Source organism: Sturnira hondurensis, unplaced genomic scaffold (assembly GCF_014824575.4).
Source record: "Sturnira hondurensis isolate 20B ecotype Veracruz unplaced genomic scaffold, ASM1482457v3 Scaffold0004136, whole genome shotgun sequence".
Taxonomy (NCBI): Eukaryota; Metazoa; Chordata; class Mammalia; order Chiroptera; family Phyllostomidae; genus Sturnira; species Sturnira hondurensis.
In genome coordinates this window covers 3,816,482-3,843,515 of record NW_028076767.1, presented here as the reverse complement: position 1 = coordinate 3,843,515, position 27,034 = coordinate 3,816,482, and the positions used below count along the sequence as shown (strand labels likewise).

Genomic DNA, 27,034 nt, shown 5'->3' with positions numbered 1-27,034 from the left:
GGTGGGGAGCATGGGGCGGGGGGCAGGCAGGGTTGGGAATATACGACAGAAATCTGTACTTGAACAAGAATTAAATTTTAAAAAATAAATAAATAAAATAAATTAAAAATTTTTAAAAAAAAGCAATGTGTGCCATTCCGTCGTTACAATGGTGAAGTTTGGCAGGTGTGCCCAGGCCAAACAGTGGCAGTGGTCGCAGGGTCAGTGGCCCAAAAAGAGTGCTGAATTTCTGCTGCACATGCTTAAAAATGCAGAGAGTAATACTGAGCGTGATGGTTTAGATGTACATTCTCTGGTCATTGAGCACATCTGAGTGAATAAGCTCCCAAAATGCACCTCAGAACTTACAGAGCCATGAGCAGACAGATGGAGCCACTCATGAGCCCTCCCTGCCACTCTGAGATGACCCTAACTGAGAAAGAGCAGATTGTTCCTAACCTGGAAAAGGAGGTTGCAGAGAAAAAAAAAGATATCCCATAATTAACTGAAAGAACAAAAATTTAGGGCCCAGAAGAAAATTTAGCATCAAATAGATGCTACTAAAAGAGCAGGAAAAATCTGAAAATATTAAACTCTGAAATCTTAACAAACTAAGGCCAAGAGTCTATGTGTTTTCTCCACAATTCTGAAATAGTTTTAAATATTCTTACAAACACTGGAAAAACTATTTATAGATGAATATCCCTTTTCATATTTATATTTTCTACATATAAATAAAGCAGAATGAGGAAAAATGTTAAAGCACAGATAATCATACATGTAAATAAAAATTCAAATTAGAAATCCCAACAGGCTAGGTAAGAGATCAGAGGCCTTTTGACTATGTCCCTACACCTCTGCCTTATAGAGGAAAGAAACCAAATTACAGTATAATTCACAGGCATGAGATACTAGAGTTTTAATAAGCAATAGCACATATAACTCATGAAGATGTACAAAAATACACAGCATGGCAACTATAGCTAATAATACTGTACTACCTATATGAAAGTTGCTAAAGCAGTAGGTCTTAAAACTTCTTATTTCAAGAGGCCCTAGCTAGGTATCTAAATTGGTTAGAGTGTTGTCCTGATACACCAAGATTGTGGGTTGCATCTCTGGTCAGGGCATGTAAGAAAATCCACCGATGAATGTGTGAATGAGTGGAGCAGCAAATCAATGTCTGTCTGTCTCTCCCCACCCCTTCTCTATAATCAATAAGATTTTTAAAAAATAATAAAAATTTTAAAAAGCTCTTATCACAAGAAAAATTCTATAACTATGTGTGGTGCCACACATTAATTTCTTATGGTGATAATTTTGTAATATATACAAATATCAAGTCATTATGTTGTACACCTGAAGTAACATAATTTTGTGTCAATTATACTTCAATAAAAAAATAAGCAGTAGTACAGAAAGGATCATAGCTTCTCTCTATACCCAAATGGCTTAACAGCAACATAAGAATTACAACATGTGCAAAGCCAAGGAAACAAACACAATAAAGAGTCAATCAAATGGTACGTACTATGCTAATAGTTCCCATGGGGACCAGGGTGTACTAGTCAAAATTCAATAATAAAAAATTCAGCCACATTTTTTACAGAAATAAAAAAAAATCCTGTACTTTGCATGAAACCATAAAACACCCCAAAAAGCAAATCCAAGGAAGGAGAAAAATGATGCTATCACACCTCATGATTTTAAGCTGCATTACAAAGTCATAGTAATTAAAACAATGTGGAATTTTAGAAGGCACACAATGGAACAGAATTACAGCCAGTTCATAAATAAATCTTTACATATATTCAACTATTATTTGACAAGGGAGCCAAGAATACTCAGTGAGAAGACAGTCTCTCCCATAAATGATGCTGAGAAAACTGAATAATCACATGCAGAAGAATAAAATTGGACCTTTATCCCACACCACTCACAAAAATTAACTCAAAATGGATTAGACTAGAGACTTAAACATAAGACCTGAAACCATAAACTCCCAGGAAAAAACACAGGGGAAAAAGTCCTTAATGTAGGTCTTGACAACCATTTTTAGACAGGACACCAAAAGCACAAGTTATAAAAGTAAAAACAAACAAATGAGACTACATCAAATTAAAAATCTACACAGCAAAAGAAACCATCAACAAAATGAAAAGACAATGTACAGGAGAAAATATATGCAAACCATATTTAAGGAACTTGTGTAACTCAAGAGCAAAATAAAAATAACTAGATTAAAAAATGGGCAGAAGAATTGAATATACATCTTTCCAAATATACACAAATGGCCAACGGGTACATGAAAAGGTACTCAACATAATTAAGCATCAGGAAAACGCAAATCAAAACCGCAATGAGGTATCACCTCATACCTGTTAGAAGGCTATCATCAAAAAGAAAGGAAATCATAAGTGTTGGTGCAGTTCGGGAGAAAAGGAAATCTTGTGCACAGTTGGTGGGAATGTAAATTCGTATAGCCATTGAGGAAAACAGGATAGACGTTCCTCAAAAAGTTAAAAAAAGAACTGCGACATAATCCAGCAATCCCACTTCTGGATATATATCCAAAGGAAACAAAATCCTATTTCAAAGAAATCCCTGCAGCATTATTCACAACAGCCAAGATATGGAAACAACCTAAGCATCCGTCTACAGATGAGTGAAAAATAATGTGACATGTATGTATACACATACACATGCCAACAGAATGTTACCCGGCCATGAGAATGAGGGAAATCCTCCCATTTGCAACAACATGAAGTGCATTATGCTCAGTGAAATAAGCCAGACACAGAAAAACAAATACTGTGTGATAAGACTTATATGTGGAATCTAAAAAAGCCAAACTTGTAAAACACACAACAGTGGTGGTCAGGGGCTAGGGGAGGGGACTGGAGGAAATGGAAAGATGTTGGTTAAAGGGTACAAACTTCCAGGTATAAGTAAGTGCTGATAATCTGTGTACACCATGTTGACTAAAGTTAAAATACTGTAGTATATGCTTGAAAGTTGCTGAGAGTGAATCTTAAATGTTCTATGTCCCTTCCAAAAAATAAGTGTTTTGTGAAGTGATGGAGGTGTTACCTAATGCTATTGTAGTAATAATTTCATACATACATGTATCAACTTATCAAGTTATTAACCTTAAACTTACACAATGTTACATATCAATTACCTATCTCTCAGTAAAGCTGGGAAAAAATAAGCTAGTGCCACACTCACTCTGAAAATTTATGCAGGCACTGAGTATTTACCAAGGAAACACCAGAGGATTAAGCTCTAAGATTCGCCTCCAAATAGCATATCCATAGTAAAATCACAGAACTGGTCCACCAGTAACAGAATCAGAGCAGCAGGGAAGGCTCATAAGGCAACCACTGTAACTCTTAATATGAGAAATGTACTACTGTATTATGCTGTAATCAGAAAATTGCCACATAATTACTGCTAGTCCTAGAACCTACCATGCCAAGAAAATGTACATAATCTAAAAAATATATGTGCCACATCACAGCACTCACGAAGTTAGTAACTGGAGGGTGCTACACTACCACAGAGAAACTCAATGTTTCCACACTATTCTGGCCAGCATAAACCACAGATAGAGCAGATATGCAATCTCCCATTCATTTCCCCCTCCGAATAAGAAATAAGCACATCAAGAAATGAGATAATGCCCTGGCTGGTATAGCTTAGTGGATTGAGCATGGGCTTGTGAAGCAAAGGGTTGCCAGTTCAATTCCCAGTCAGGGCACATGCCTGGGATGCAGGCCAGGTCCCCAGTAGGGGACACATGAGAGGCAACCACATACTTATGTTTCTCTCCCACTCTTTCTCCTTCACTTCCCTTCCCCTCTCTCTAAAAATAAATAAATAAAATATTTAAAATAAAAAAAAGAAATGAGATAGAAAAATCATCACTTTACAACCACCACAGCAATAACTGTTTCAGGCAAAAATCATAAATAGATATGAAAATCAATGTGAGAAAATGAATCATTACAAAAAGGAGAAATGTTATTTATATAACAGAAATATGGCAAACACTATTTGAAACAAGTAGTCAAACTTAGTATCCCAAATAATGGAATACACTCCTAATATGATGCACTGCACTAAGAATGTATCACTTATTTCCTGCCAAATTGCATAAACTAAATATAATCATAAGGAAACTATCAGAAACTCAAATTAAGAAATATTCTAAAGGAAAAAGCAAACAAAACACTCACATAAACTCTTTAAAGTATCAGCATAATGAAAAAAAGTTTAAGCTAAGAAACTGTTCTAAAAGTGGCATGACAAGTAAGTGCAATAATCCTGGATTGGAAGCAGAAAAAATTCTGCTAAAAAGAATATTATTATGATACAGTTGGCAGAAATTAGAGTTCAGAAGTCAAAGGTAAAAAACTGAGAAGACCAAGCCCATCACAGTTCCCAAAGCATCAGAAAGTTGCAGAGAGACAGAAATCCAGAGATTTACAGAGCCTACATTTACTACTGAGCAGAGTATTGGTCAGTGCATGCATATGAGAAAACTACCCAAGGATGGGGAAAGAGTCACCCAAGAGGACTATAAGGAAGAGTGCCTGGTGCTCATACAGGACAGGGAATGGTGCATGTTTCAACCAGAGAAATGGAAAACCTCCCCACTTCATGGGGCACTGGTTAGATTACACAGAAGGGTCTTACCTTCTGATCAGTGGAGAGTACCACTCCACTGGCCTACCAAACAAACCTTAAAAGACTCCAACAGTTTCCAAATAACTTAATTGCATTCAAGAACAAACCTCAGAACATTAATAAGAATATAAAAAAAATCCAGCACCCAGTTAAGTAATAATCACCCAGTTAAGTGACAAGTATTCATCCAATCAAAGATTACCAGTCATGTAAAGGAAGAAGAAAATATGACCAATAATGAAGAAAAAATTCATTGAAACACAACAAGAATTGATATAAATGTTAAAATTAACAATGTCAGTAAAATAGTTATTATAACAGTATTTCTGTACATTTAAAACGTTAAGTAGAGCCCTGGCTGGTATAGCGCAGTGGATTGAGCGCGGGCCTGCAAACCAAACAATCACAGTTCGATTCCCAGTCAGGGCACATGCCTGGGTTGCAGGCCAGTTCCTGGCAGGGGACCCATGAGAGGCAACCATACATTGATATTTCTCTCTCTCTCTCTCTCTCTCCCCTTCCCTTCCCTTCCCTCCCCTTCCCTTCCCTTCCCCTCTAAAGATAAATAAATACAATCTTTAAACAAAAAGACCCATATATAACTCCTAGGGATGAAATCTATAATGTCTGAGATAAAGAATACAGCAAATGGAATTAATAAAACATTATGAAAAACAGGAAGACAAAAGAACATAATTTCTCCAAAATGAAGGAGAGAGAAAAAAGAGATTTAAAAAAATGAAAAGCTGTGGCCCTGGCTGGTGTGGCTCAGTGGATTGAACGCCAGCCTGTGAACCAAAAGGTTTCTGGTTCCATTCCCAGTCAGGGCACATGCCTGGGTTGCAGGCCAGGTCCCCAGCTGGGGACATGATGAAAGGCAACCTATCAATGTACCTCTCACACAGTGATGTTTCCCCCCTTCCTCCCCCCTCTCTAAAAGGAAATAAATAAAATCTAATTTAAAAACAATGAAAATCTGTGGAACTTCAAGTGCCGTTTACAGGTTATTGAGGTTTCAAAGGGGTGTCAATAGAAAAAATATCTGACAAAATAATGCATGAAAAATTTTCAAATTTGACAAAAGATCATTTCATTCACAGATCAGAGAAGTACAATGAGCCCAGACCAGTGTAGCTCAGCTGGTTGGGCATCATCTGGCAAAGTGGAAGGTCACAGGTTCAATTTCCAGTCAGGGCACGTACCTGAGTTGTGGGCCATGTAAAATAAGACAGCAGATTGATGTTTCTCTCCCCCTCTTTCTCCCTGCCTTCCTCTCTCCCCAAGAATAAATAAAAAGATCATTAAAAAGTTATTTTAAGTAAGAAGAATGAAACCTGTACACAAAAGAAGAAAAAAAACTACACAAGGCATATCAAAATCAAATAGCTAAAAAAAGAAAAGAAAAGAAAAAGAAGCAGTGATAGAAAGGAAATCTTCCAAGCAACTTTTTCACTTGAACAATGTAAGCCATAAAACAGTGAGGAACCATCTTTAAAATACTGAAAGTAAAAAACTGTATACCAAGAAAGCTATACCCAACAAAATTATCTTTCTCTTTTTTACTTTTTTGATAATTTTTTATTTATTTTTAGAGAGACAGGAAGGAAGAGAGAAAGAGATACATGGATCGGTTGCCTCTCACAAGTCCCCAACTGGGGACCTGTTCCAAAACCCAGGCACATGCCCTGACCCAGAATCAAACTGGCAACCTTTCAGTTCACAGGCCCACTCAGTACTAAGCCACAGCAGCCAGGGCCAAATTATCTTTCAAAACAAGGACAAAGAAAAGATATTTCCAAATATACACAAGTTAAAAAAAACTTTCACCGACATATCTGCACAAGATTGTTAAAGGAAGCCCTACAGACAGAAGAAAAACAACAGAAAAAAATACAGGTCTACACAAAGGAATAAAAAGTACCAGTATTCGCAATTATATGGGTAAATATATGATTTTTAACATTATTCAAATTTTTAAAAGATAACTGGCTGTTTAAACAAAAATTTAAAAGAATACATTGCAGGATTTATAACACATATATACATAAAATGTATGACAACAATAGTGTAAGGATGAGAAGTGAGAAATGGAAGTATAAAACTGTAAGATTCACATACTATGCAAAAAGCGGTGCCCTGGTTGGTGTGGCTTAGTGAACTGAGTGCCGGCCTACCAATCAAAAAGTCGCCAGTTCGATTCCCAGTCAGGCACTTGCCTGGATTGCAGGCCAGGTCCCCAGTAGGGGGCACACAAGAGGCAACCACACATTAATGTTTCTCTCCCTCCCTTCTCCTCTTTAAAAATAAATTTTAAAAAATAGTTTAAAAGAAAGTGGTATAATGTATTTGAAAGATTTGATATAAACCTCAAAGCAACCATTAAAATTACAAAACAAAATTATATTTAATAAGCCAAAGGAAATATACTAGAAATATGAGTTACACCACAAGAAGGTAGAAAAGGGGAGTAAAGATGGATGAGACAGAAAACAGTAAGATGACAGCATTAAATCTAAACATATTAATAATCACACAAAATGTAAATAATCTAAACACAACAAAAAGAAAAAGGCTGTTAGAGCATAATCATATTTATATATGTCCCTTAAAAATATATTTTATAAACATAAAGATACAACTAGGATAAAAGAAAAAGATACATCTGCTAAAACTAATCAAAAGAAAACAAAACTGATTATAGTAATATCAAAGTAGATTGCAAAGGAAAAATATAACTACTGTATTTTTTGGACTATAGGATGCACCTCCCCCCCAAAAAAATTTGGGAGGAAAATCGGAGTGTGTCTTATACTCCGAATGTAGCTTACCTGAATCACTGGCAGGGGCGGGCAGCGGTGGAGCAGGGTCACAGGTTATTATATATTTTACCACATTTCTTGCTTCAAAAATTTTTTTGTATTTTCTTCCTCTAAAACCTAGATGCATCTTATAGTCCTAAAAATACAGTAGTTATTTCAAAAAGATGGTTTCTAAAGATGCCGATTCATAAAAAATAAATAAATGTAAACATTTATATACTAACAACAGAGCTGCAAAATACATGACGTAAAACCTGAAAGAATTACAAAACATAGGGAAATCCACTGGTATAGTCAAGTATAATACCCTCTGACAGAATAGACAGAAAGTAACACCACCATTAACCACTTTGAACCAACTGATACTTAAAGAACGCTCCACCCAAGAGCACAATATATGTCCAAGACCACAGAAAATATTTACCAAATTAAACCCTACTACAGACCTTTAAAAGTCTCAAAAATACCTTAAAAATTCAAGTCCAAGTATGTTTTCTAAAAACAGTAGAATCTGATTAGAAGTCAATTATCAAAGAGAGCCATGAAAAATGTCCAAACTGGAAATATTTCCAAACAATCCACTGCTCAAAACAGAAACAAAAAGCCATTAAAAGATAAATTAGAAAGTGTTCTGAAATGTATAAAAATAAAAACAGAATTGTGAGATGTCACTAAAGTAGCTACTTAAAAGAAAACTTTATACCACTAAATGTCTATTAGAAAATCAACTCCCTGGCTGGTGTAGTTCAGTGGATTGAGCGTGGACCTGTGAAGCGAAGGGTCCCCGGTTCAATTCTCAGTCAGGGCACATGCCTGGGTTGCAGGCCAGGTCCCTAGTGGGGGGCATGTGGGAGGCAACCACACATTGATGTTTCTCTCCCACTTTCTCCTTCCCTTCCCCTCTCTCTAAAAATAAATAAATAAAATATTTTTAAAAAGAAAATCAGCTTATACTTCAAAGAAAAAAGTACAAATTAAATCCAAAAAGCAGGAAAAAAATATGCATAAGCCCAAATCAAGTTTAAAAAAACTGAAGAAAATAACTGAAAATCAAGTTACTTCTTTGAGATCAATAAAATAACCTCCTACCCAGAACTAATCAGGAAAAAAAGAGTGTATACCATGTAACTAGTATTGAGGTCTACAAAGGTAAAATCACTAAAGAGTCTATAGACATTTAAAAGATATTAATGTCAACTTCCAGCCAAGACGGAGGCATAGGTGGAAACACTGTGCCCCCTCCCACAACTAAATTTAAAGACAGCTAAGTTTTAGAAACAAAAGCACAGCCAAATCTCTGAAAATTGAACTGTACAGAAGTTCGACAACAACAAACCACTCAGGCACACCGGTAAGAGGGGCGGAGTCAGCGGTAGAGCTGGGTAGGGCTGGAAAGACCTTTCAGTCCAACAGACCCAGGAGGGGAGGCAGAGGCAGTTGATGGATCCCAGGCTTGGGGTGGCTAGGGACAGACTCAGTGAGGGCACAGGGCAGCTGGCTGACTGTGATCACACATTTGCGCACAGATAAACCAAGTGAAGGAGCAAACAGTGAGACACACCGCTCAGGCTAGGACCCCATCAGGAATTAGAGCCTGAAAGCACCAACTGGAAAGACTTTCTTGGGGCCGAGGGGCTGAGAGAGGCTCCCAGGACCACAGAGAGTTCGCTGGAGAGACCCACAGGGTCCTGGAGAGTACACGGGCACACACACCCAGGAACCAGCACCAGAGGGGCCCAATTTGCTTGTGGGAAGCTGCAGAGGGGACAGAAATCTGAGAGAGAGGAGAGTGGAGCAAAGTGCCATTTTTTTCCCCTCTCTGACCCCGCCCCCACATAAACGTCACAACCCAGTGACTGGGTCGACCGGCCCTGTCGAACACGTAAGGCTCCACCCCTCAAACATAACAGGTGCAAACAGACCAAACATTATGACTGAAGAACAGCTCAAAGCCCCAGAACCTATAATTCTAAGTGACCAAGAGATAGCTAGCCTTTCAGATGCACAGTTCAAAACACTGGTGATCAGGATGCTCACAGAATTGGTTGATCTTAGTCACAAATTAGACGAACATATGAAGGCTAAACTGATTGAAATGAAGGGAAATGCACAGGAAACTAATAGTGATGGAAAGGAAACTGGGACTCAAATCAAGGGAGTGGACCAGAAGGAAGAAAGAAACAACCAACCAGAAAAGAAGGAAGAAACAAGAATTCAAAAAAATGAGGAGAGACTTAGGAACCTCCAGGACATCTTTAAATGTTCCAACATCCAAATTATAGGGGTACCAGAAGGGGAAGAAGAACAGCCAAGAGTGGAAAACGTATTTGAACAAATAATAAAGGAGAACTTCCCCAGTCTGGCAAAGGAAATAAACTTCCAGGAAATCCAGGAAGCTCAGAGAGTCCCAAAGAAGTTGGACCCAAGAAGGAACACACCAAGCCACATCATAATTACATTAGCCAAGATTAAAGATAAGGAGAGAATTCTAGAAGCAGCAAGAAAAGAGGAGACAGTTACCTACAAAGGAGTTCCCATCAGACTGTCAGTGGATTTCTCAAAAGAGACCTTACAGGCAAGAAGGGGCTGGAAAGAAGTATTCCAAGTCATGAAATTCAAAGACCTGCATCCAAGATTGCTCTATCCAGCAAAGCTTTCATGTAGAATGGAAGGGCAGATAAAGTGCTTCTCAGACAAGTTCAAATTCAAGGAGTTCATCACCACCAAGCCCTTATTATATGAAATGTTAAAGGGACTTACCTAAGAAAAAGAAGATAAAAAATATGAACAGTGAAAGGACAGCAAACTCACAGTTATTAACCACCACACCTAAAACAAAAACAAACTAAGAGGACAGCTAGATCAGGAGAGGAACCATAGAAATGGAGATCACATGGAGGGTTAGCAACAGGGGGGTAGGAAGAGGAGAAGGGGGAGAAGGTACAGAGAATAAGTAGCATAGATGGTAGGTAGAAAATAGATGGGGGGGCAGGAATACTATGGGAAATACAGAATCTAAAGTACTTGTGATACATGGACATGAATGAAAGGGGGGAATAGTAGGGGAGGGGTGTACAGGGTGGAGGGGAGTGAAGGCGGGGAATGGGACAACTGTGATGGCATAATCAATAAAATATATTTAAAACATAAATAAGTAAAATATATTAATGTCAGACTTGCAGCCAATATGGAGGCACTGTTCCTCCTTGCACAACTAAAAGGAGGACAACAACAATTTAAAAACAAAAAACAATTAGAACTGACAGAAAAAATCAAACTGTATGGAAGCCTGATAACCAAGGAGTTAAAAAAGAAAAACATTCATCCAGACCAGTAGGAGGGGCAGAGACTGGCGACCAAGTGGAGATAACACGTGGCAAGCCAGAGGCTGGACAACCCAGTGAGGTGATGGATTGTGGAGTGGGCAAGCAAGGCTGTAGCTGGCGAACAGGACAGAAGCTGGTGGACAGGCCTGGTGGCTGGCAGAACGGGAGGTCCCACATCTGCATGCAGATAAACTAGGAGAAACAACTAGGGAGCAAGACAGACCGCTCAACCCAGGGTTCCAGCATGGGAAACCAAAGCTTCAAACCTCTAATTGAAAATACCAATGGGGGTTGGGGCGACAGCAGGAGAAACTCCCAGCATCACTGGAGAGAAGGACAGGGTCCTAGAATGTACCCAAATCTACCACCCAGGAATCAGCAGCAGAAAGACCCAATTTGCTTGTGGGAGCAGTAGAAGTGACTTAAAACCATTAAAGAGCAGAGCAAGCCCCACTGTTCCCTCTCGGACCCCTCCCTCACATAGAGCACCACAACTCAGCGACATGGGTTACCCTGCCCTGGGGAACACCTAAGGCTCTGCCCCTTTCTACATAACAGGTGTGCTGACCAAAAAAAAAAAAAAAAAAGGCCCAAATGAAAGAACAGATCAAAGCTCCAGAAAAAACTCAACTAAATGACACAAGAGATAGACAACCTATCAGATGTACAGTTCAAAAACACTGGTGATCAGGATGCTCACAGAATTGGTTGAGTATAGTTGCAAAATAGAGGAAGAAGTGAAGACTATGAAATGCAAAATGAAGGAAAACTTAGTAGGAACCAACAGTGAAGGGAAGTAAATTAGGACTCAAATCAGCAATTTGGAGCAGAAGGAAGAAATGTTCAACCAGAACAGAATGAAGAAACAAGAATTCAAAAAAATGAGGAGAGGCTTAGGAACCTCCAGGACACCTTTAAATGTTCCAACATCTGAATCATAGGGGTACCAGAAGGGGAAGAGGAAGAGCAACAAATTGAAAACTTATTTGAAAACATAATGAAGGAGAACTTCCCCAATCTGGCAAAGGAAATAGACTTCCAGAAAGTCCAGGAAGGTCAGAGAGTCCCAAAGAAGTTGGACCCAAAGAGGAACACACCAAGGCACATCATAATTACATTACCCAAAATTAAAGATAAGGAGAGAATCTTAGGAGCAGCAAGAAAAGAGGAGACAGTTACCTACAAACGAGTTCCATAATACTGTCAGCTGATTTCTCAAAAGAGACCTTGTAGGCAAGAAGGAGCTGAAAAGAAGTATTGCAAGTCATGAAAGGCAGGGAGCTATATCCAAGATTGTTCTATCCAGCAAAGCTTTCACTTAGAATGGAAGGGCAGATAAAGTGCTTCTCAGATAAGGTGAAGTTAAAGGAGTTCATCATCACCAAGCCCTTGTTATATGAAATGTTAAAGGGATTTATCTAAGAAAAAAAGATACAAATGTGAACAGTAAATAAATAAAATAAAAGATATTAATGCAACTGTAGAAAAGCTGCAAATAAATTAGATAACTTTGACAAAGTCTGAATAGCCATGTTTATTAAAGAAATTAAAAATTTTGTTTAAAACAATCTCACAAAGAATAATTAGGTTCAGATAGTACCACTGGCAAGTTCTACAAGTAAGAAATACCAATTCTAACTAAGGTGGGGGGGCGGAGATGGGAGGGAGGTGGGGAGCACTGGGGGGGGGGGGNGCTCTATCTTTTCTATTCTCATTATTTTCTAAAAACTCCTCTTTGTCTTTAGTCATATAATTCTCCCAAAGTGGTCAGCCATATCTCAGCAAATAATTTTATTTTCTGAATCTTAAACAAATTAGTCTGTCATCACTTGTCTTATATCCAAAGTAACCCTCTCTGGCTTTCCTCTGACGCTTTAGTTGTGGAGGCGACTATCAAGTTTCCTTGCCTCAGTTGTCTGTAGTTAGCCTGTCATAGCTTGTCTAGGCAGATGACATAGCACCTTGACTATTTTAAAGGTGCCATGTTATTGAGAACTGAAATCAGTATACATTAAACTATTAGAAGGAACACTTTTAAGTGTTTTAGGATTCTTTGACTTCAAATGACAAAAGCTCAGTTTGAACAAACTTAACAAAAATGTGAATTTACTAGTTACTAATTAAACCATGTAAAAAAGCAGGAATGACTGGAATTGAGGACTCTCTCTCATTTCTGCTTCTTTCTGCATGCTGGCTTCATCCTTCCATGTACGCATACTCCATGGTCTGTGACAAACTTACATGTGTTTCAGACTTCATATATTTGAGATAAGAGAAAAAGAAAGTTCTCTTTTGGAATTAGTTTGAAAAATCCAGGGAGATTTCTGTGTCCTGGTCCTGTTTCTTGAACAAACTCACTGTGGCCTAGAGTGGGCAAAAGTGTTGGAATTGGCCTAGTGTAGGTCAGATGTTGGGTATGTGGTGGGGAAGAGTTGTTTATTTTCCCTTTTTAATCAGGATGAAGGAATGCTTCTCAGATAAAAATGTGATCTAGTATGCCAGGTAAAATAATTTTTGTAAAGATCACCATCAGTCTTTTTACATATGGCTTTATATTTCCCTCAGTTCCACATAAATTTATAATGTCTTCAGATTCTCAAGTTAAAAGATGAATTTTCTATTACTACATTTTCACTTGACTTTCTGGGAGCGACATCTTAAATTTATTAGTAAAGCCTCTCCAAATCAATCACACTGTGTGGTGGAAAACTGTGAGGAAGGACTTCTGGCCAAGATGGAGGTATAGGTGGACACACGGTGCCTCCTTGAACAACCAAAATAAGGACAACAACAATTTAGAAACAAAATAACAACCAGAAATTGACAGAAAATCGAACTGTATGGAAGTCCAACAGCCAAGGAGTTAAAATAGACGCATTCATGCAGACCGGTAGGTGGGGTGGAGTCGGGCAGCTGGGCAGAGAGGGGTCACATCCAAAAAAAAAGCAGAGGCACTGGGCGTGCAGGGAAGCAGCCTACAAACCCTGGGTGTGGGTGGCAACGAGCAGACCCAGCAAGGCAGCGATTGTGAAATGGGACACAGTGCGCAAGGTGGCTGGCTGACTGGGCGGTTGCATATTTACGTGCAGATAAAGCTGGTAAAACTGGGGAGTGAGACAGACTGCACAACCCAGGGTTCAAGTGCAGGGAAATAAAGCCTCAAAACACCGATTTAAAACTCCTGTGGGGGTTGAGATACTGGGTGAAACTCCTAGCCTCACAAGATAGTTCGATGGAGAGACCCACAGGGTCCTAGAATGTACACAAACCACCCACATGGGAATCAGCACCAGGAAGGCCCAGTTTGCCTGGGGAAAGCAGTGAAAGGGACTGAAATCCCAGAGAGTGGAGCAAGTGCCATTGTTCCCTCTTGGACCCCGCTCCCACATACAGCATCACAACCCAGTGACTGGGTTGCTTCGCCCTAGTGAACACCTAAGGCTCCACCCCTCACTACATCCCAGGCCCATCAAAACAAACAAAAAATGACCCAAACAGAAGATCAGATCAAAGCTCCAGAGCAAATACAACTAAGCAACAAAGAGATACTCAACCCATCAGATGCATAGTTCAAAACACTGGTGATTAGGTTGCTCTCAGAATTTGTTGAATTCGGTCACAAATTAGATGAAAAATGAAGGCTACACTAAGTGAAATGAAGGAAAATGCACAGGGAACCAATAGTGATGGAAGAAAACTGGGACTCAAATCAATGAAGTGAACCAGAAGGAAGAAAGGAACAACTAAAGAGAAAATGAAGAAACAGGAATTCAAAAAAATGAGGAGAGGCTTAGGAACCTACAGGACATCTTTAAATGTTCCAACATCTGAATTATAGGGGTACCAGAAGGGGAAGAGGAACAGCCATGAGTGGGAAACTTATTTGAACAAATAATAAAGGAGAACCTCCCCAATCCGGCAAAGGAAATAGACTTCCAGGAAATCCAGGAAGCTCAGAGAGTCCCAAAGAAGTTGGACCCAAAGAGGAACACACTAAGGCACATCATAATTACATTACCCAAAATTAAAGATAATGAGAGAATCTTAGGAGCAGCAAGAAAAGAGGAGACAGTTACCTACAAACGAGTTCCATAACACTGTCAGCTGATTTCTCAAAAGAGACCTTGTAGGCAAGAAGGAGCTGAAAAGAAGTATTGCAAGTCATGAAAGGCAGGGAGCTATATCCAAGATTGTTCTATCCAGCAAAGCTTTCACTTAGAATGGAAGGGCAGATAAAGTGCTTCTCAGATAAGGTGAAGTTAAAGGAGTTCATCATCACCAAGCCCTTGTTATATGAAATGTTAAAGGGACTTATCTAAGAAAAAGAATATAAAAAGCATGCACAGTAAAATGGCAGCAAACTCACAATTATTAACAATCACACCTAAAACAAAAACAAACTAAGCAAATAGCTAGAATAGGAACAGAACCACTGAAGTTGAGATCACATGGAGGGTTAGCAACAGGTCAGTGGGAGGAGAGCATAGTATGAAGGGATTGATATTAATGTTTGCTTTTCAAACAGTCTCAAGTACTGCCAATATAAAAAAGGATACATTGAAAATAATTCTATCTGTCCAGATATTTGTTCCTTTGATCCCTTGAAGCATACTAATAAATTGTTTTAATTTTAGATTATTCTCTATAATAAATACTCTGATTTAGAATAATGTGTACAAAGTGTTAATGAATTACTATTTTCTACTGTGAATTTAAGAAAAGTCATTGATTTTTTCCAATGTGTTTAGCTTTTTACCTGTGATGATGGAGTGCCAACTTCCCAGCTCCCTACATAATAACCAGAGACTGGAAGTCTGTATAGTGTTTTTTGAAAGTGTTTATCTTCAACCAAATTTGGTTTCAACTCTATTGTTAATCCAAGCATTGATATGACTGAGGTTACGGAGGATTAGAAGAGAAAAGATAAAAAGCTGATACAGTGATTCTTAACTTTTCAAATTAAAGTGATATTATTTGATCATTTTGTTAACTGCTGCTTCAGTTTTTCCCCCCCTGGAAAAACTTATTATCTAGGGTTGTTGATTCTGACTTCTGAAGTGTATGGGAGAGATGAAACTGGGACATGGTGGACTTTGAATAGTTAATAACCATTCAAAGAGATAATGACAGTTGTTATAGATAATGATTTTTAGTTTTAGAAAATGGGTTTATATTCATTATCTTAGAGTTTCACAGCTACTTAGAATGATTGATACAGAAGTTTGTTTGCTCTTGAGACAGTGAGAAACTGTCTCTTGTCTACAGTGACATTTTATTTTTAGTGTTTTAAGATTTTAATATTTATTTTTAGAGAGGGGAAGGGAGGGAGACAGAGAGGGAGAGAAACATGAGTGTGTGGTTGCCCCTTTGCACCTTTTACTGGGGATCTGGCCTGCAACCCAGGCAGGTGCCCTGACTGGGAATCAAACCAGCAACCCCTTGGTTTGCAGGCTGCATTCTATCCACTGAGCCACACCAGCCAGGGCCAAGTTGACATGTTTTAATAAATAGTAGATCTGCCATTAAGAAAAAAGATGTTTGGTTTAGAGGCTTGTGTATGTTCTGCTGAACCATAGCTTTCTACAGAACTGGGGCAAGAAACTGGTGTTAGCAGCATAGCATATGTGTCTTTATCATTGCTTTGAATTGTGACTTTGGAAATAATCGCTTTTTACTGTATACTCTCTGGTTTTCAAGTAGATTTTAGAGACTTGGCATAGTGTCATAACACTTAAAATGCTTTGGAAGAATGGGTCCTTTCATTATTTTGATTTTAATTTTTATTATGGTTATTGCCATTTTAATGTACTTTATCATTTTTTATTTATCATCATTATTATTTTTTAAAAGATTTTATGTATTTCTTTGGGGGGGAAGGGAGGGAGAAAGAGAGGGAGAGAAACACTGTTGTGCAAGAGAGACATCGGTTGGTTGCCTCTGGCACACCCCTAGCTGGGGACCTGGCCTGCCACCTAGGCATGTGCCCTGCCTGAGAATCAAACTGGTGACTCTTTGGTTCACAGGTCTGCACTCAATCTGCTGAGCCATACCAGCTAGGGCCATATCATTGTTATTTTAATCAGGCATTACATGGAAGCCAAATTTCACATTTCACATATTAGAGTGGAAGGAAAGGAGGAATTCAGGAAGATGAAAAATGTATGCCTGAATTTATACATTCAGATCCTACCTTTCTAAACAGTGACCTTGGGAAGCTATATATACTAGCTGTCATCACTCAAAGTATCCATTGGATCTCGTATTTTAAGTAATGGTTTCATGATTTTATTTGCATCTGTACAGATAGATGTATCTATCCAATGTGGAAGATATATTTATTCAACACAAAAATATTAGTGAACGGTTTAGTTGTTGGATTTACATCATACCGAAAATTAGTTTTCAGAACATTTTTAGCTAGTGTGTGTAGGTTCAATTGTAGAATTGTTTTTATGAGTGTGATTGTTGATTAGTTTGATAGAATGGGTTACCTTTGAATTAATGATTGTTTTTTTTCTCCTAGTCAGCAGATAAGCAGCGAGCCCTAGAAGAAACCAAAGCCTATACCACCCAGTCCTTAGCAAGTGTTGCCTATCTGATAAATACCTTGGCCAACAATGTCCTGCAGATGCTGGATATCCAGGCATCCCAGCTACGAAGGATGGAATCATCAATCAATCATATTTCACAAGTGAGACCACACTATTTTCCTACTTTGTTTTGAGGAAACACTTAGTAAACACAGGCAATCTGTGGTGCTGGCAGTCTTTATTATGTGAGTTAACTCATGTATGAGTTGGAAAATACAAACTCAGTATTACAAAATCGGTGTTTTTTAAATTTCATCTTTTTGTGGAGTGATTATCTTTTCTGATTTTGACAGGGAAGTAAATTTTAATGGTTTCTGTTACCAGTTATCATGTTAAAATAATTAGCTTGGCTGGGTGATTCACTTGTTTGGAGTGTTGTCCTGTACAACAAAAGGTTGCAGGTTGGATTCCCAGTCAGGGCACCTACCGAGGTTGCATGTTCCATCCCCCCGAGTCGGGGTGCATATGGGAGGCAATCAATAGATGTTTCTCTTTCTCCCCCTCTCTAAAAATCAACAAAGATATCCTTAAGTGGGAATTAAAAAAAATCAGCCCTGGGATGAAAATTTTTCTTGTTTCTTCTGACTTTTAGCCAATTTCACTTTTTATTACTTTTAAAAAATATAAATGTGATACCTGTTAGTAGGATTTTTGTTTACTAGCATGTACCATATCTAAAATAATCAGTGACCTTATAAAATTATCTTTATAGAGAACTTAAAAAAATCAGTACTCTACATTTTTATTGTAAAAGTCGTGCTCATGAGTATAGAACGAGAAAGAGAAATAGTTGGAAAAACAAACCGTTTTCTGACTGCTCAAGCTTTTCACTGTAACTGTTTTTGATAGATATTTTTCCAGTACTTTTTTAAAAATAGCTTTTAAAGTGTAGTTGTGATTATGTGTTATGTATAGAATTTGGGGTTCTGGTCTTTTACAACGGACATCTTTCTATGGTTTTGTAAGCTCTTCATAAACATTTTCAGTGGCTGAATACTGTTGCATGTATATATAGCTTTGCTAACCATTTCTATATTTGGGGGGCATTTAAAAAATTCTGCAATGAAAAGCCAATTTATAATCGCAAAATGCACTTTTCATAACGTTCAGAAAATAAAGATTTTGACCTGTTTGCTTCTCTTTTATGGGATCTTTTTAGCTTTTCTGTTTTAGCACTCGTCATTTGAATAATGTGGGTAGTATTCAACACCCTTTATAATCCTCACCCAAGGATATGTTTTTAGTGATTTTTTTAGAGAGAGGAAAGGGGTAGAGTGGGGGTGGGGAGAGAGAGAGAGGCAGACAGACATCGATCAGTTGTCTTCAGTACCTGCAGTCTAGGTATGTGCCCTGGCCAAGAATTGAACCTGCAATCTTTTGGTGTACAGGATGGTGTTCCAAGCAACCTAGCCATCAGGCAACGGCCAACACCCTTTTAGACCCAGATAATTATAACTCTTCTGTAATAAAGAACTTTAAAATGGGCATATTATCTTTTTAAATATCTTTTAAAATACATAGAGTTTAGGATGCTTCTGACATTGACTAATCCAACAAGTTTTCAGATTCTAAAGTTTAATTTCTGAAATTAAATCAACTAGAAGCCAGATAATTGGCCCTGGGCCAGTGGATTGGTGTGGCTCAGTGGGTTGAGCGCCGGCCTGCAAACCAAAAGGTTGCCAGTTCCATTCCCAGTCTAGGTCACATGCCTGGGTTGCTGGCCACGTCCCCAGTAGGGGGCACATGAAAGGCAACTATACATTCATATTTCTCTTCCTTTCTCCTTCCCTTCCTGTCTCTCTAAAAATAAATAAATAAAGTCTTAGAAAAAAGAAGCCAGATAATTGAATCTGGTAGAGATTTCAGTTATATTTCTGTATTAGAAAATTCATCAGATTGATTTGGAGGAATTTGCTACTGAATATTATTTAACCTTAAAACTGAAGTTGCCACTATAAGGGTTTCTTCTGTCCCATATAAACTTCTATAGACATTGAGTAATTTATTGCATGTTGTATTGCTGTGTCACTGAAACAAAACAATACAAAACAAAACCCAGAAAACAACAACAAAGAATTGGTGAGTTTTAATCACAGGTAAAATTCATTCTGAAAAGACCTCCTAGTGGAAATAAGTGGAATTTTAAATGATTAAGAATATCATTAAATGGTTTTCTTTTTTTTAAAGAAAAAAACCTCTGTGTTTTTTCTTTCTTTTTAAACAAGATTTTATTTATCTTTAGAGGGGAAGGGAAGGAGAGAGGGAGAGAAATACCAATGTGTGGTTGCTTCTTGTGCGCCCCCTGCTGGGAACTGGCCTGAAGTCCAGGCATGTGCCCTGACTGGGAATCGAACTTTCATCCTTTGGTTCACAGGCTTGTGCTCAATCCACTGAGCCACACCAGCCAGGTTAAATGGTTTTCTATAGAAGGAGGGATGTTTATTGATAATTTGATACAGAATTTCAAAAGTTATACTTTAGAAACTTAAAGTTTCTGCATGTTTAAAGTCAGAGGACCCAAAAAGATAATAAGAAGGAACTGCAAATGCAGAAGAGAAATAATATATAATAGTTTCTAAAATGGAGGGACACTTTTTTATAGTTTGTAGGAGTCGAAGAGATTGTGAGGGTAGATGATGACAACAAGCAAATGACAGTGAAAGATAATTGTGTATTTTCTGATTAGAATTCTGTAGTTCTTTGGTAGAGAAGTGTAGCAGCTTTAAGGAGGACAGTGAATAAATCTACTTTAGGTTGTAATTTTGTCTATTCATTAAATGAGAATTTGTGTTTCGAGTATCAAATTTATATTTAATTTATATGGTTTAATTAGTACTAGCTTGTAAAGGTATTGTGAGGGAATAAATAAAGCACAGTAGAAATGAATGCGTAGGAATTAGTAGGTCAGAAATAACAGGGGCCTTAGAGCTGTCAAGCATGTATGTATGTTGAACCATCTTCATCCGCAATTGAGTGTTGGGAAGGCAACACTCAATGTTGTATCTGAAGAGGTGAGAGATCTGTAATTGTACAACAGCTGTTTATGCAAAATAATATGTTGGATGAGGGACTGAATAGGGAAAATGAGCAGACAAATTTATGAACTAAAGAGTAAATTTTAAAAAAATATGTATTTTTTTAGCATTTGTCTTAATGATTGAATTTTTTCAGTTATATTTAATGCACAGATAGTTGTTTTATTTATTTTTAAAGATTTTTTAAAGTTTTCTTTTTTATAAAGAGGGGAAGGGAAGGAGAAAGAGAGAGAAACATTGATATGTGAGAGAAGCATCCATCTGCTGCCTCTTGCACACGTCCAACTGGGGACCTGGCCTGCAACCCAGGCATATGCCCTGAATGGGAATCAAACTGGAGACGGAGACTCCTTGGTTTGCAGGATGATGCCCAAGCCACCAAGCCACCTAGCCAGGGCAAGTTCTTTGTTTTAGAAGTCAATTGAACATCAGAACTACTTGATGCTTTTTAGAATGAAAGATTATTCTGTAGTTTAAGAGAAAATATTTTCTGTTTATAAAGCAAATACTCAATAAATACCCCAAAGTAAGGACTGGAAAACTTTTTCTGTAAAAGGACAGATAAGCCCTTCCTGGTATGGCTCAGTGGATTGGGTGTTGCCCTGCAAACCGAAAGGTCACTGGTTTTATTTCCAGTCAGGGCATATGCCAGGGTTGTAGGCCAGGTCTCTGGCGGGGGGGCATGTGAGAAGCAACTGATCCATGTTTCGCGCATTGACGTTTCTTTCCCTTTCTTTCTCTCTCTCTTCCGCTCTCTGTAAAATAAATAAATTAAAACCTTTAAAGAAATAAAGGGACAGATAATATTTTAGGCTTTCTGGGCCACATATGGTCTCACTCTCATATTGTTCTTTGTATGTATATGTTTTTAAACAACTGTTTAAAAATGAAAAAAACCATTCTTAGCTTGTGGGTCATATAAAAGCAGGTTTGGGCCAGATTTGGCATGTAGGCTGTAGTTAGCAGGTTCTTGCTTTCAAATACTGTTTTGTTCCCAAATGCTTGGTATTAAAAATGTATTATTATTATACTTTATTAAAATATTATTATGTATTTAGTCGGAGCCAGAAGGTTCTTAAGATATCTTGAGATCAGCTTTTTTTTCAATTTGGGCAAAAATACTAAGTTTAGAGAATTTGGAGAGTAGATAGAATTGAAGAAACAAAGGAGTGGAGGTTCAGTCAGGTCAAAGATAAGATCACATGCTTCTTGGAATGGTAGTAGGTATCAAGAGTTACCATAATGTTTGTCGGGACAACTGGTTCAGGGCCAGTCAATATTACATATCTGAGCTATTTGATTCCTTTTCTCATCAGTATCCTTTTCTCATCTCCTGGGTTAAGAACCTTATCACATTTCAGCCTCCTAGTGTTCTAGCTCTTTTCTCCATTGTAGGGGAAATGGACACTGAGTAGGACTGTGCGGGAGGAAGGTGGGGGATCTAGCTCTCACCTTGATTCTTCAGCTGACTTGGGTGGCATTTGGCTTCTTTGAACTTCACTTATCTGTAGGACTGATAGATGGTTTCTGAGCTATCTTCTATCTTCAATCTTTATTCTTCTGAGATTGCCAAAGATAATACTTGATTTGAATTTACTTTTATTCTTTCTGTTCTGTTGGCTCCACTCTTCACTTCAGTCTGTGCCCCCCTGACCTCAACCATCTATTGTTATGCTGTAACTGAACTGTTTCCCTGAATTTGAATCTAAGGATGGAAATTTCATGACTTTATCAGCTATGTATTAGGGGGAAATACTTCAAAAAAACCCACCAGAACGAAGTAATAGACCATTCTCCAAATGTCAGAATTTTGAAATACAAGACAGTTGATTATGAATATTTAGTATAAGACACTTTTTTTTCCAAAAGAACAATTTAGTATTAAATAGTGTACTAATTTATACCACTCTCACCATATCCATACAGAAGTACAGGCATACCTTATTTTATTACACTTTTATTACTTAAAAAAAACCAAATTGAAGGTCTGTGGCAAACTTGTATCATGCAAGTCTATTGGTGTTATTTTTCCAGTAGGCTCAGATGATTATTAGTATTTTTGTAAGTAATACAGTGTTTTTTTAACTAAGGTATGTACATTGTTTGTAGATATAATGCTGTTGCACATTTAATAGACTGCAGTATAGTGTAAACATAACTTTATATATGCACTGGGAAACCAAAAAATTCATGTAACTCACTTTATTATAATACTCGCTTTTTGCGGTGGTCTGGAGCTGAACCTGCAATGTCTCTGAGGTGTGCCTATATCAGGACAGGTTCTTGAGGTGGTTTCCCTTAGGTATTTTAAGGATCATAATTTTAAAGAAATTCTGTCTCTAGCTTTCTTGCTGTTATATCAGTTCTTTGGAATCATATTTTAAAAAGTTAACTGAAATTTTAATCTTCAATTGAGATTAGAAGTTAAATTAATATTAAAGATTTTCAAGAAAATGTAGTTATCAGAACACGTTTAATTTTACTGAATACTTGTACAAGTATACGTGACAACTTTTTAGTCAGTATATCATTATGTGTAAGAATGAATGCTATTTATGGTGTCCATAAGTTTGTGTCCCTTTATGGTAAGTTTAAAACAAGGCTTATAAAACATTCTTCAAACCAAAATTCTTAATACACTTGTAAATAAATTTTTTTAAAGCCAGTCCCATCTCTTTTCTCAACTACTGAAAACAGTACTGCCTGTTCAGTTTATCATGACACAGAAGATCACGAGAGGTCAAAGGCAGTATGAAGAAAGGGTAGTGTTTTCCCCATCCTCCTAAGTGCTGACTAGATTGGGCCAGGTGTTCCAGTAGTTAGCAGGTAGCAAGTGAAGGAGATGCAAAAGAATGATTATAAAATAATAGAAGAATGGAACTAATTCTTCTGAAGAGTTAGGTACTAAAAGTAAAAAATCTAAACCCTGAGAAACTTAACATTTAAGATAATTTTTTGTTTTGAAAAAACTCTTTGAGATATATATATATATCTTCTCATATCTCTATCTCTATCTCTATCTCTATCTATCTCTTTATCTGTCCTTGTTTAAAAATTCCCAAATTAAGGAAATTCCACTAAAGGTTATCACTTTGTAATTATGCATGGAAAGGAAGATTTATATAGTTCCTAAATAAATTCATATGTATAGTTTATATCATTTCATAAAAAATGAATAACTGATTGCCCTGGCTGGTGTAGCTCAGTGGATTGAGCGCAAGCCTGCGAACCAGACGATCCCGGTTTGATTCCCAGTCAGGGTACATTTCCGAGTTGCAGGCCAGTTCCCAGCGGGGGACACATGAGAAGCAACCATACATTGATATCTCTCTCCCTCTCTCCTTCCCTTCCCCTCTAAAGATAAATAAATAAAATCTTAAAAAATTTAAAAAAAGAATAACTAAAAATTACCCAGTTCAGTTTGTTACTGATTTGTTTCATGAAAGGAGAATAATTTAAAGCATGCTGTAATTTGAATGATTAAATGCTTATTTGAAACATTAACTTACTGATGAAAACATAGATGTATATTTAAAAACACCCAGCTCAGTTGAGTTAATCAACTGTAACTGTATGATTGCAGATATTTTCTCACACTGATGGGCAGCTAACTGAGGTGGTGCTACCCAGTACAGTCAGCTCTCAATTGTCTGTGGTAATGGGAAACAACAATGCATGGGTAAACTTAAAGCAGAATACTATCTAGTACCCTCCCGTCATCTGCTGTGGCCTGAGCACATGGTTGGATCCCAGGATGGAGATGTTGGGGTGGGTCTCAGGCTTGCAAGGGAGTTGGGAGTTAAATTATCTCAAGGTAATAAAAGGTATCCTGGGTTTGGCTCTGTGTGGCTGATGTGTCATGGGGAGAGCCTTCAGCACAGCATGCAAGATCAGCTTGGCAATAGCAGTGAGAAGGATGGAGAAACAGATTAAGTGTGTGTTCGTAATAATAGATGTTTAAGTCCTGCACAGTTGCTTAACAAGTGGCAAACAATAATAGCATTAATAGCAGCATACTTGCATTAGTTTTGATCTTCTTTGCTAGCTAAACACGTTTTTTACTTCCCATAGGTGGGTGCTATAATTGAGCCTCTTCTAAATAAAAGTAATTTTATTGTCATATAACTACAGTCATACCTTGGCAATACTGTGTTTTTGGTTACAGACCACTGCAGTAAAGCTGGTTATGTAATCTTTTTGCTGGTGGTGGAGCATCCTGCCTTCTATATGTATAAAAAAACTCCAACACCTGTGAAGCACAATAAAGCTAACTGTAATAAACCAAAGTATCTTGTGTGTGTGTGTGTTTCACTTGCTTTTTCACATTTCTTTTTCTTTTTTTAAAATATATTTTATTGATTATACCATTACAGTTGTTCCATCCCCCCCTTCATTCCCTTCCACCCTGCACACCCCTCCCTCACCACTCCCCCCCTTTAGTTTATGACCACATGTCTCAAGTTCTTTAGATTCCATATTTCCCCTACTATTCCCTCCCTCCCCCCTGTCTATTTTCTACCTACTGTCTATGCTATTTTCTGTACTTTCTCCCCCTTTCTCCTCCTCCCACTCCCCTGTTGCTAACCCTCCATGTGATCTTCATTTCTATGGTTCTGCTCCTGATCTAGCTGTCCTCTTAGTTTGCTCTTGTTTTAGGTGTGGTTGTTACTAACTGTGAGTTTGCTGTCCTTTCACTGTTCATATTTTTCATCTTCTTTTTCTTAAATAAGTCCCTTTAACATTTCATATAATAAGGGCTTGGTGATGATGAACTCCTTGAATTTGATCTTATCCGAGAAGCACTTTATCTGCCCTTCCATTCTACATGAAAGCTTTGCTGGATAGAGCAGTCTTGGATGCAGGTCTTTGGATTTCATGACTTGGAATACTTCTTTCCAGCCCCTTCTTGCCTGTAAGGTCTCTTTTGAGAAATCCACTGACAGTCTGATGGAAACTCCTTTGTAGGTGACTGTCCCCTTATCTCTTGCTGCTTCTAGGATTCTCTCCTTCATTTGAATCTTGGCTAATGTAATTATGATGTGGCTTGGTGTGTTCCTTCTTGGGTCCAACTTCTTTGGGACTCTCTGAGCTTCCTGGATTCCTGGAAGTCTATTTCCTTTGCCAGACTGGGGAAGTTCTCCTTTATTATTTGTCCAAATAAGTTTTCCACTCTTGGCTGTTCCTCTTCCCCTTCTGGTACCCCTATAATTTGGATGTTGGAACATTTAAAGATTTCCTGTAGGTTCCTAAGCCTCTCCTCATTTTTTGAATTCTTGTTTCTTCCTTCTTTTCTGGTTGGTTGTTTCTTTCTTCCTTCTGATCCACTCCCTTGACTTGAGTCCCAGTTTCCTTTCCATCACTATTAGTTTCCTGTGCATTTCCCTTCATTTCAATCAGTTTAGCCTTCATATGTTCATCTAATTTGTGACTAAGATCAGGCAATTCTGTGAGCATCCTGATCACCAGTGTTTTGAGCTGTGCATCTGAGAGGTTTGCTATTTCTTTTTCACTTAGAGTTATTGGCTCTGGGGCTTTGAGTTCTTCTTGAGCCATATTTTGGACTGTTTGTGCCTGTTATGTATGAGGAGTGGAGCCCTAGGTGTTCACCGGGGTAGGGCGACCCAGTCACTGGGTTGTGATGCTGTATGTGGGGGCGGGGTCAAAAGAGAGCAGTGGCGGTCTCCTCTGCTGCTTCCCGCAGCTGGGGCCTGTGCGGTCTGTCCCACTGTGTGCAAATGTGTGACTGCGGTCAGCCTGCTGCCTTGTGCCCTCACTGGGTCCGCCAGATGCTACCCTGACTGTCTGGGCGCCTGGGGTCAGGGGATCCTTCCTGCCCAACCCTGCTCATCTGCTGGCTCCGGCCCTCTTACTGATCCGGTTGAACCAGTTTGTTGTTGTTGGACTTCCGTATAGTTCAATTTTCTGTTCTTTGGCTGCATCTTTGTTTACTAAACCTTTGTTGTATTCAAACTTGGTTGTGGGAGAAGGTACAGTGTTTCCACCTACGCCTCCATCTTGGTGGCAGTCTGCCGCTTTTTTACATTTCTTGAAATAAAAGTTAATATGCCAAAAATGTGTATTCTATCTTCAGTATTAAAATGAAAATACAAAAAATTCGCCAATTTTGATAAGTTGTTTTTAAATACATGCTGATATGACAGCTGTCACATACAACCAAAGAAAATTATTTCAAATGAAGTTGAAGACAACTAAGCACTACTAGAGCCATCTTACAGTACAAAGCAAGTGAACTTATTGGCTAACCCAATATTTTCCACAAGAGAAAGCTTTGAAAAATTTGACACAGGTGATTGCTAAAAACTTCAGAAACTTCTAGATCAAACTTTCTTCTTATTTATGGGATAGATTTATTGTTCTCCATTAAGTTGTTATTCAGACTCCAAATAAAACCATAGCTATTTTCTAAAGATATGTTTGATTCTATCCAAGGAAATCCTATAATTCAACCCAGTGTAGTAGTGGGATGGCAAGAATACAAATTATATTCTTTGATTTTCTTAATCATACATTATTTTTATTACTGTAGATATTTTTAAAAGTTAATGACACCAAATATGTATACTTAAGCATTCATT

At 38.0% G+C, this 27,034-nt stretch overlaps 1 protein-coding gene across 27 annotated transcripts in view; it reads left to right on the top strand.

Moving 5' to 3' along the window:
• The window catches only part of ABI2 (abl interactor 2), a 99,182-nt gene that overhangs the window by 21,528 nt on the left and 50,620 nt on the right, over positions 1-27,034 (top strand). For all 27 annotated transcript variants that reach the window (XM_037043543.1, XM_037043542.1, XM_037043552.1 and 24 more), the window contains exon 2: positions 17,337-17,504. In XM_037043543.1, coding sequence (XP_036899438.1) covers positions 17,337-17,504 — 168 coding nt within the window. The remainder of the gene's footprint in view (positions 1-17,336; positions 17,505-27,034) is intronic.